At 38.0% G+C, this 11,063-nt stretch overlaps 1 protein-coding gene across 2 annotated transcripts in view; it reads right to left on the reverse strand.

The window, feature by feature from the left end:
• The window catches only part of FCHO2 (FCH and mu domain containing endocytic adaptor 2), an 82,851-nt gene extending 73,669 nt beyond the window's left edge, over nt 1–9,182 (reverse strand). For both annotated transcript variants that reach the window (XM_010725584.2, XM_010725583.2), the window contains exons 1-4: nt 9,067–9,182; nt 4,034–4,108; nt 1,897–2,038; nt 1,649–1,801 (exon numbers count right to left, since the gene is read on the reverse strand). In XM_010725584.2, coding sequence (XP_010723886.1) covers nt 1,649–1,801; nt 1,897–2,038; nt 4,034–4,108; nt 9,067–9,119 — 423 coding nt within the window. In that variant the 5' untranslated portion in view covers nt 9,120–9,182. The remainder of the gene's footprint in view (nt 1–1,648; nt 1,802–1,896; nt 2,039–4,033; nt 4,109–9,066) is intronic.
• Nucleotides 9,183–11,063: the final 1,881 nt, after the last annotated feature.

Here is an 11,063-nt window from a genome sequence, read left to right on the forward strand (position 1 = left end):
TAGTCATGGAAGATATACAAAGCAGTAGAAAATTGCTTTCGTCCTATGATGTTTCTCCTTTCTTTCTTCTGCAGCTAAACAGACTTAAGTGAGACAAGGTTTTTTTTGTTTTTTGTTTTTAATTGTTTCTGACTGGACAAAGGATTGCAGTTAGATGTCAAGAGCAAGCCTTCTATTAAGTCAACTTCTCCTACTGAAAAATTTCAATTTATTTGCAAAAGCATGCATTTTCAAAAGACTGCAAGAAAACATCAATGGTCTCACACAATGTTTATTTATATCTAGAGTCCACCACTGATTGGCATTCAAAACACAAACCAGGAGAATAAATAGGTTTATATTAGAGATAAAAATTATCAGAACATGGTCAACAGGATAATAACTGGTCATCAGTGAACCAACATTATCTGCTCCACCAAGATAGCAGAAAAAAGGCCTAAGATCATTCAACTAAGAACAGGTTCTTGTACAGATCATATAACTGAAACAGAAAAAGGCAGAGGTATCAAGATTAAAAAAGACACAGAGACAGAGAAACTTAACTATTTCATCTACTACTACCTTGTCTCCTTAAAACAGCAAAAAGTTTCATTGTTTCCTGCAGGTGCTCCCTACCCTCTACTCAGTACTGGTGAGGCTGCATCTGAAATGCTATGTTCACTGCTCGGCCTTTCAGTGCAAGCCATACTGGACCTACGGGATCCTTCCAACCTCAGCCATTCTGTTGTCCTATGATAGGAGGAGAGAGATGTGGCTCCTCAGCCTGCAGAAGAGAAAGCTCAAGGGAATGGGATCTCAACAGAGTATATGAAGATAGGGTGGAAAGCAGACAGACCAAGGCTCATTTCAGTGGTGCCCAGCCACAGGGCAAGAAGCAACAGGCACAAACTGCAACACAGAAAACACTTCTATAAAACACTTCTATACTGTGTGAGTGAGAGACTACCAGCACAGGTTGCTCAGAGAGATTGTGGAACACTCTCCTTGGAGATCTTCAAAAGCCGTACGGACATGGTCCTGGGCTACTGGGTCCAGGTGGTCTCTGCTTGAACAGGAGGGTTGGATCAGATGACTTCAGAGGTCTCTGTGAGCCTTAACTACTCAGTGATTCTGTGAATGGATCAAACTCTCCCATGACACAAGGACAGAGCTAAAAACAGGATCAGGATATTCATCGCTAGGGCTTTTAGTCCATGTAACTTAAATTTATTCTGAAAGTAACATTAGCTTGTTTTTTCTATTCAACGGAACAGACTTCAAATACTTCTATAATTAGCTACTTTGTCTCAGCTGGTTCAGGAGGTTCCTACTCCTCAACTCAAAAACAAGTACAGTCATTGAGTGTTGGCATACTTGTCTAAGAAAATGAGTCCAAGAACGTAATAGATGATGAAACAACTATACACAGTATCTGTAAAGGATACTAAGAAAAATTATTGTATGATGCAGGTAATCATAGAATAAAGAACTGCAGTGAAGTTAGAACAAATAAGGAAGTGTAAACAAAACATAAAAAGGCTTTCAAAGTACTCATATTATAAAATAATCATAGTTTACCTATTTTTAACCCTTTCAAAGCTTGTTAATATAACATGAATGTATTAGATTGACAACATAATGAATTTTGAGAAAGATGTCACAGAACTACCTTATCAATTTCTCTTGGTGTTGCTCCTTCCTTTTTCAAACGTTCTTGTTCAAGACATTTTGCATTGTAGTTTTCCTTTGACTTCTGTAATGCCTGAGTTATACTTTGAATGTTTTGCACTGCTTCCAGTGTTCCTGAAACTTCTTCTTTAGTCTGCCAAATATTACACAGTTGTCAAAAACAAATAATTAGAATTTCAATGCTCATAAGTCTTTGGACATGCTTAAGAAAAAAAAAAAATCAATCACCTTTTTATAAGCTTTAATTTGTTCATCTCCATACTTGTGAACTTCTTTTATTAGCTCTTGTAATCTCCGGACAAGATCCAAGTGGCAGCCTGCTAGTTTTTCTGTTGAGGTTTTGAAAACATCCCAAACTGGTGCAAATGTTCTGGATTGAGGAAAAAACATTTAATGTTCATTGGGATTTTTTCCTTTAAATCAGCTAGACTTTTCTTAATAGTGCTAAAGCATAATGAATATCTTTACAGAAATTGAGTTCCTAAACTGAAACAAACGCAAATACAACAAGTGCTATAAATTATGTAGTTTATAAATCTTGCAGATGTACAGTAGGTCACTCAGAAAGGAACAACTCTGTATGGGGCTGCTGAATCACGGCCTGAACCTCTGATTGATCACCTGAGGCGAGCAATGAGTCAGCCACGGGAGCACAGGTGAAGGCAAATCACCTGTGCTGCAGGAAGGGGTGGAGCCTGGCTCTACCTATCCTAAATCCATTTAAGAGCTGACTGCCAGCGGGGAAGGATCTCTCCATCGGAGTTCATCTCGCGAGCCCAGGACAGGGTGAGTGACTTTCTCTCATTACTCCAATATAAATTATAATAGCCAAACTCCTGGAGATAGATAGATATAGATATATATACGCTATCTGTATATCCATTGATTATACAACCTCCTATTTATTTCCACGGAAACCACAACAGATATAAGGAGCTCAATAACATCTTTTGAGAGGGCAAATTACAAAACAGTCTTTTTCAACACAGTTACCACAGTCAGTTACACATTTTCACCAGTGATGATCAAAAGCCTGAATGCTGCACTTGTAAAAATCTGCGCCAGCGGATGTGACCCACTGTCACAAATACTGAAACACATCAGTCATAATCTCACTGTGCTCACATCCACTGTTTGGTCTCTATAAATGTTCAGTAAGTGTTGATGAACATCAACGGGTTGCCCCGTTGCTGCTATCTGTCACACAGCAACAAAATCTAATAGAATACAGGTGGGAAGGTTCAGCCCTCTACTGCCATACCACCAACATCCACCCTAATGCAATTATCCAGCATGACAAAATAGGAGGCATTAATTTTGGAGCACCCTTCATTGTATCTAATAACTTCAGTACTTTCTGGTTTTTACTCATTACAGTCAATAAAGGTAAAATGTACAAGTTGGTTTACTTCTCAATCATCAACACATCAGAATAATAAATGATATTCCTAAAGATGATACATGATCAGCTCAAAAATTTAACATGTGCAAGCATTTTTAAATGCATACTGTAATAGTGCAAAGAAACGTAACGTTATTTGACTAGCTACATTTCTGATTGTTCTAAATCATTACAGGTGCAAAATGCAGGAAGAAATGTACTGGCAAAGATGATCTGCCACTAGAAGAGATCTACTGATCAAGAAGATCAGGAAAATGGGGGACAGGTCATTTCCCAAATTAAGATTTCTTGCATTGATGTATTGAGCTAGTGTGAAGATGCACTCCTACCTGTTTTCTGACTAAAGCTGCTCCAAAATTGGTATCATTTTATAGCCTTTAAAATAATGATGTTCCTATTCAAATGCAGACAGAGAACCTTCGAAAAGCAGCAACAAATCAAACTATTCTCTGATTCTAGCCTCTGATTACTACAAATAAAAAGAAACTTCCCGTCATCTAGAAAGTCTGAGCTATTGCTCATATTTCTAACAACAACAACAAACTTCTCATCCATTATTCATTTTATTCTTTTATAAAACACTCAAATACGAAATTTTATATCCTCAAATTTATTAGGTTTAGAAGCATATAACACTAAGTCAAGTTCTCTACTATGTCTGAAAAGAACTTAACTTTGAAGCCCTGAACACAGAGGAGCAAACAGCCTCTCTACAATTGGTTAGGGCTTTTTAAACTTTTTTTTTCCCCTCAGTGAGTAAAGAACTGTACTGTGTTTTGTTCTTGTCATGGCTGCACAATATCTTGCATGATTGCACAGTAGTTGAAGGATTAACAATGATTTTTAAAGGTGACAAAGTTATGCTGCCTTCAACATCATCGATAAAATACTCAGAATCAAACTGGCTTCTTACCACCACCACATACACAGTTAATCATTTGTCTTTCATATACACTTACTTACCCTAGTTGTGTGTAATTGCTTGCTGATTTGGCAAGTTTTGTCATTGATCTTGAATATGCTTCCTCTATTGTAGCCCTGTCAAAGAAAATGATCAAAAGCATAATTAAAATTCTGAAGGCATCTGAAGACAGACTAACAGGGATTCTAAAGATGCAAAGCATAGGAGTTTCTCCTTCAGCTGAAAATTACTCAATTTTAACAATCCTTCAAAAACTACATGCAGAAACATCTAAGTATGTAAATAAACAAACAAAAATAAATCTGAGAACACTGTGACAGAATGTTGAAGTGAACTGAAATAAGAAAAATTGAAGGACCTGAGACTTGCAAAATATAACATCTTCCTTCTTACATCCTCTGTGTTTCTTTGTCTTCAACATTCTTTGGTAAACAGTGAGAACAAAGACACATAATGATCACCTGCCTAACACTAGACATTTATATAACAAAAAGATCAAATGCATTTGTAAGAAAACCATTAAATAAACTGAATGCTTACTGAGCAATCATATTTGATCATCATCAATAACATGGGGTCTTATCTTGTCTTTACAGTTTTAGGTGTTTTTTTTTTTGTGTGTGTGTGTTTTTAGGTTCTTTGCAGAGTGGCTTTTAAGTTTGAAAAGCAGCAATTTAATACGCAGCAAAATGTACTGTGTTCCACCGTTTATGCTTACTTTTTAAAGAATGATCTCAATATATTCTGATTTCTTCAGGACAACCTCTTCCCTAAAAAATTTTCACTAGTTTTCCTGCACTCATAATGATATTTTTAATTCTCTTTTGGAGACTCAAAATCCAGGAGTCGACATTAATTTCCTCCTTTACTGGCGCAACTGCCATGGAGCGTAGTCACACAACATATAATAGCAGTGACTCCTTTCAAGTCTTCCTCCCATCAGCTTTCCTCACCATCCTAATAATTAAGGTTAACATACACACAGTTTAAATTTTCCATCCGAAATCAATATTCAATGGTTATGAACGTATGAAACAAGGTAGTAATAGTCACCTGAAACTTTGTAGGATGTATTTAAATCTACTAAACTTTAACATGACATGCTGAACGGTCAGGCAACCATCCTGAAGTTTTAAAATGCAGCAACTCAACTACATTTTAAATCACAGTCACAAATAACTACAAATGTATCCCCTATATGAAATTAAACAATTCCTCCTGTAAGTATGTGTAAGTATTCTTGGTAAGAAAGATGTAAGTATTCTTGACGATCTGTTGGTAAATTTCACTCACTGTAACAAGCAGTGATACAGACACAAATGAAGCACTGATGTTTTTAATTACCATAATGAACAGTGAGTTGTGATAAATTACCAACAATAGCTCAGTGCTTTTACTTCTTTTTTCTTTTCTTCAGAATAACTAGCAGAATACTTCAGCAAACAACCTTCACAAGCTGGGAGTTACAAAACTTGCTACGTGTTATCAGCACGTAACAAATGCTAACGACCCAAAGATGCTACTGACTAATTGGGCACATTTATCTTCAGTTGTTGTGTCCACTGACTTCCTAGAGCTCTTCTCTCACAGTACAGACCATGAATGCCTGTTTAATTTTCACTTGCTTAAAGATTTGTCTTTGCTTGGGATTCATAAAGCATTTAAACTGAAATGGGAATAGGTGCATTGCCAATTTCTTCCAATTAAGGAGCTTCTTTCTACATTTACAGACATCTGGTGCAGAAAAACATTTGAAAGACTTCTGAAGAAAACCCAACACAATACCTACTTAGTTCTTAGTTGAACTTACATGCAAGCATCTTAGGTGCTAAATACACAGACACACAACTGATAATTTACCTACCAAATCTTCCCTGCATGTAAAGTCTGTATTTTTTCATAAAAGAAAAGAAAACTGTGGGCCAACACTATCTTTATGTCATCATTTCTTTAAAAGCAAAATGCCTGTGCACTTTATCAAGAATAGAGCAAAGATATTTATCTTTCAGAAGAAACATATCTTGCACCATCCAAGATTTAGAAGCAGTGAGCAGATTGCCTGCTGCACGGTTCACTGTCAGACATACTTCTGAACCACCTCAAAAGTAGTTACTGCTAATTACATAAGTCTTTCCCATTCACATTTTCAGAATATTTGGTCAAAAGGCAGTAAAGAATTGTCCAAAGATCCAACTGACCCTCAGGTCTTTAACAACTTTACCATTAATAAATACTCAAAAGGAAAAATGAAACCATGAAACAACAGTGTTGAAAAGAGAATTAGTACAGATAAACTAAACACAGCCTAGAAAAATTATCTAACCCTAGCAAGCCTAGAGTTGCATTTGTAATGATGAATGAAGTGCCCACATGGATGAGGTCCGAGGGCCACACAGGTCTTAGTAGTTTCCAATGCGTCTCACCAGATCCAGGAACCAGCAAAGGTGGAAACATTTTGTTCTTAGAAATGTACAGGGTTTTAACAGCAGATACAGTAAATACACATTCTTTGAAATGAGCACATTTCAAACATATTTACAATAGTCAAGTATTTAAGTTATTACAAGTATCATCAGTAATTCACAATCTGTGAATTACCCAGGAATTTTCAGTTTTCATACTCCTGTCTCTCCACATTTGAATAAAACTGGCTAACGTTCAGAAGGAGGGACACAGTACAAATGGGTAAGTTCAGTTTTCATAGGGAAGAGCCCAGAAAATCAGGTGCAAGCAAGGCATAAAAACACTACATGCAGAAGGCACCTAATGACTCTTGCTCACCTGTTTTCATATTTTTAGCAGAAAAGATAACAGCAAAGTAATACTCTATATTCTGCAGAGGAAGGGAGGGAACAGATAATTCTATGCAAAATCTCTTAAGTACTTTGCAACAAAGATACAGAAGATAAGCGAGGTAAGAAGTTTAGTAAGAAAAAATGATTTTAGTAAATTCACAGGAAAAACATTTCACATATGTAGACTGAAGATATCATAAATTTCTGTTCCAGGAGCTCTAAACATTTAATACTAAGCATCAGTGGACAATGGAAGAGCAACTGACATCATCTACCTGGATTTGTGCAAAGCATTTGACATTGTCCTGCATGACATCCTGGTAGCTAAATCAAATGGATTTGATGAATGGACCTCTTACTGGAAAAGGAATTGGCTGGATGGTCAAACTTAGAGAGTTATGGTCAATGGCTCAAGGTCCAAGTGAAGACCGGTGACAAGTGGTGTTCCTCCGGGACTGGTACTGGCACCGGTACTATTTAATATCCTTTAGGTGACATTGAGTGCATCCTCAGCAAGTTGGCAGATGACACCAGGCTGAATGGTACAGGTGACACACTAGAGAGAAGGGATGTCATCCAGAGTGACCTGGACAGACTTGAGAGGTGGGTCTATGCCAATCTTATTAAGTTCAACAACACCAAGTGTGAGATCCTGCACTAGGTTGGGGCACTCCCAAGCACAAATCCAGTTTGGGTGGAGAATGGCTTGAGAGCAGATCTGAAGAGAAGGATCTGGGGGTGTTGGGTTGATGAGGGAAAGATGTAATGCGAGCCAGAAATGTGCTCCTACGGCCGAGAACACCAATTGTATCCTGGGCTGCATCAAGAGAAGTGTGAACAGCAGGTCAAGGGAGGTGATTTTGCCCCTCTACTCTGCAGTGATACCCCACCTGGAGCACTGTGTCCAGTTCTGGGGCCCACAATATAAGAATGACATGGAGCTGTTGGAACAGGTCCAGAGGAAGGCCACAAAGATGATCAGAAGACTGGAGCACCTCTCCTACGAGGACAGACTGAGAGAGTCGGGATTCTTCAGCCTGGAGAAGAGAAAGCTCTGGGAGACCTCAAAGCGGCCTTCCAGTACCTGGAGGGGGCCTACAGGAAAGCTGGGGAGGGACTTTTCATAAGGGTGTGCCGTAACAGGACAAGGGTAAATGGCTTTAAAATGGAAGACGGTAGGTACAGACCAGTTATCAAAAAGAAATTCTTTACTGTGAGGGTAGTGAGACACTGGAACAGGTTGCCCACTGAGGCTGTGGATGCCTCCTCCCTGGAAGCATTCAAGGCCAGGCTGAATGGGGTTTTGAGCAACCTGGTCTATAGAGGTGTCCCTGCCTATAGCAGGGGATTGGAACTAGCTGGTCTGTTCCAACCTAGACCATTCTATGATGATTCTATGATTAGCACAGTTTGACATCTCTCGAAAGCAAGGCTGCACCACAACCCTGGCTTTATAATGTATTTTCTGGATGAAGAGGTTCTCAAAACGCAAAATTCCTTGGTTTGTGTACAGCTTCGGTCAGGAACTTCTTCATCACAAAGGGCCTTGGAAGTTCACTTGTTTCTACTTAGCAGAAAGATTTTTGTCATTTTCTCCACAAGTCATTGTGAAACTATGCAAATATCAATGTCACTAAGTACCTGCCAGATACATAGCGGTGACATTTTGTTGCAATCACTTCAGGCAGAAATCGGAATTTTGATGTCAAATTCCAGAAAACAAAGGATGTATTTTGGACAGCTCTTACTAAAGAAACCTTTACTAAAAGAACTTCTCAGCTAGCCTCTTACAAGATTTTTCCACGTCATCTGGTGTCAGTAACTGAATAAGACAACATTGGGAACCAGACAGATCATCCAGAATGGAAATTTTTGTATCCTGAATAGTCAGTCTTCTTTGTAAAATAAGACTGAAAACAGCATTAGCTCATCTGTTTAGGAAGTTGTCACACAGGCAGATTTCATTCCTGTCCCTTCTGTCCCATAAAGAAGAATCTGTCTTATTTTCTGCGTATGTTTTCTTATCCTAATATATATGACATCTCCACTTTAGGGAAAAAAAAAAAAAAAAAGGGAAGAGGAAGGGAAAGGGGAAGAGGAATAGAATTTACTTTCTTAGCACTGTAATCCTGAAAGGACAATTTTTTTACTATCATACTGGCAATTGCTAAAATGCTAGCTCTAATATCCAAGGTCAAAAACAACATGTAATGACAAACTGAATTAAAAGCCACAAACCACATACTAAAGACCCAGAATTGGCAAGGATGAATACCTACCTTTCTCTAATAAAGTCTGCTAATTCTTTTGTTGACAAATGTCCATGCTTCATGTTATGATAGAGAACGTCAAAGCCATTGTTCCTTTCCCCCTGAAGATTAATAAAAAGAAAGCAGAACCATGAATCATAAAATGCTAAAGCATTCACAGAACGTAAGCACAGAACCTACGCATTTTAACAACTCAGCATGTTTCATTAACTGAATGATTTCTAACAGTTCAGCTTCTTACCAACTGTTGTTAGTTCTTTTCAATCCCTTACATGTAAAATGAACAAAATTAACCTCTGCAGCCACTACAACCTTTCTAATGACAACTCTTTTATCCAGTATTTCTAGGCTCTATTCAAAGCCGTTTCTCAGTTTCTAGAGGTCTTGTATTCTTTTGACTCCCATCTTATCAAACACATACTTAACACCTTTTTAATTCTTACGCATTGTAGGTTTTTGTTTGTTTTGTAAAAATGAGTAAAAATAGCAAATTTCTTCAATTTTAGGGGTATCTTCTCTTTGCCTTAAGTTTAGTTTTAAAATTTAAATTATTTTCCACTCAATAAGACATCCCTCACTGTTAAAAATGAGACACTGCCCTAAACACTGATTAGTAAACTGAGCCAGCTTTTCGCCTTTCGCACAACTTCCCCTGAGCAGGAGAAAGCAACAATAGGAATGAAAACGAAGGTGAGGCAAGGCATGGTAAAATAGCACAGAAACTATAAGACTTTTCCTGTCAACTATCCATCCCCCTCCTCCTTCCCAAATGCCTCAGATCCATATCACTGCTGTTAAAAACACAGTAGTATGCCCTTGGGAATGCTGCATGCATGTTTAGAATGGAAAGGAAAGAAGGACTGAAGTAAAATCCTGGACTTTTCTCAACAGAAGCTCTATATTTCCAGTAAGAGGAGCCCATGATCTGGTCATAAATCTCTCCCATCTTTTCTGTACTTTTTGCTCAGAAACAAAATTTGTTTGTATGGCCTTAAGGCACACTTAATCAGGAAAGTTATGCATCTGAAAAATAAAGCTGGCAACTAAAAATAAAGGTCGGTGATGCAGACCATGAGGAAGATGTGATCAGCTGCACTGACACAGAAAAGGTAGGAGTGAGAAGGCAGCAGTGGGGAGCAGGCAGCCTGAGTTAAGTGGCAGCAGCCGCAGGCAGATGGAGGAGCCTTGCAGCAGCAGGCCCACGTCCGAGCAGCCTTAATGGCACCGGATCAGACATCAATCTTATCATTAACACGGCAGGTTCTCCTAAAGGACACCAAACATTTACACAGATCCACAAATAATAAATGACTGAAAGGTAATTTCATTCAGATTACTAATTGGAATTCTTTGTTTACTTCTTCCAAGCACTGGGGGAAACAAGCAAAAGCCAAGGAAGCAGCAAGAATAAACATGTATAAAATGACTGTTCCTAAGGCTTCGGTAAACTGTAATCTGAAAATGTTCATCAAAATGCAGATCAGTTTAGCATAAATGCAATTACAGAGAAGTCTCTGAAATGTGCAAGCAGAAGAGAGCACTCAAAAAATACAGCCAACTTTAAAAGAGCTATGTATAGAGGGCCTTTTTTAAGTTAGAAAAATAAAAGCTCAGGAACGGCAACAGTAGGAAATGTCACATTTTTGAAAATGTGCTCTTCAGTACCAGTCTGATCACAGCAATTTATTAAACTGTCTGGAGTAACTAATGATAAGAGATACAATGCTACACAAACCGGTTTTTAAATACTCTGTGCTTGTGGAACACAACTAAGAACTAAAAACTAGCTAATTAGTTTTGAGGAAGCCAGATATCCGCAGCTGCAAGAAGTAAACAGTTTCACCCTTACCTAACTACTTTTTCTCGCAGTTTGAAGCTCAGAAGAATTCTGATTACAGAATTCTTCTAATTCTGCACACTAATATGTACTTTATTAACTTGGAGCATTTACAAAACGTAAATCCCAACAAACACCATCACATTACAAAAATACTGGAATAACTCTA

Source organism: Meleagris gallopavo, chromosome Z (assembly GCF_000146605.3).
Source record: "Meleagris gallopavo isolate NT-WF06-2002-E0010 breed Aviagen turkey brand Nicholas breeding stock chromosome Z, Turkey_5.1, whole genome shotgun sequence".
Lineage (NCBI taxonomy): Eukaryota > Metazoa > Chordata > Aves > Galliformes > Phasianidae > Meleagris > Meleagris gallopavo.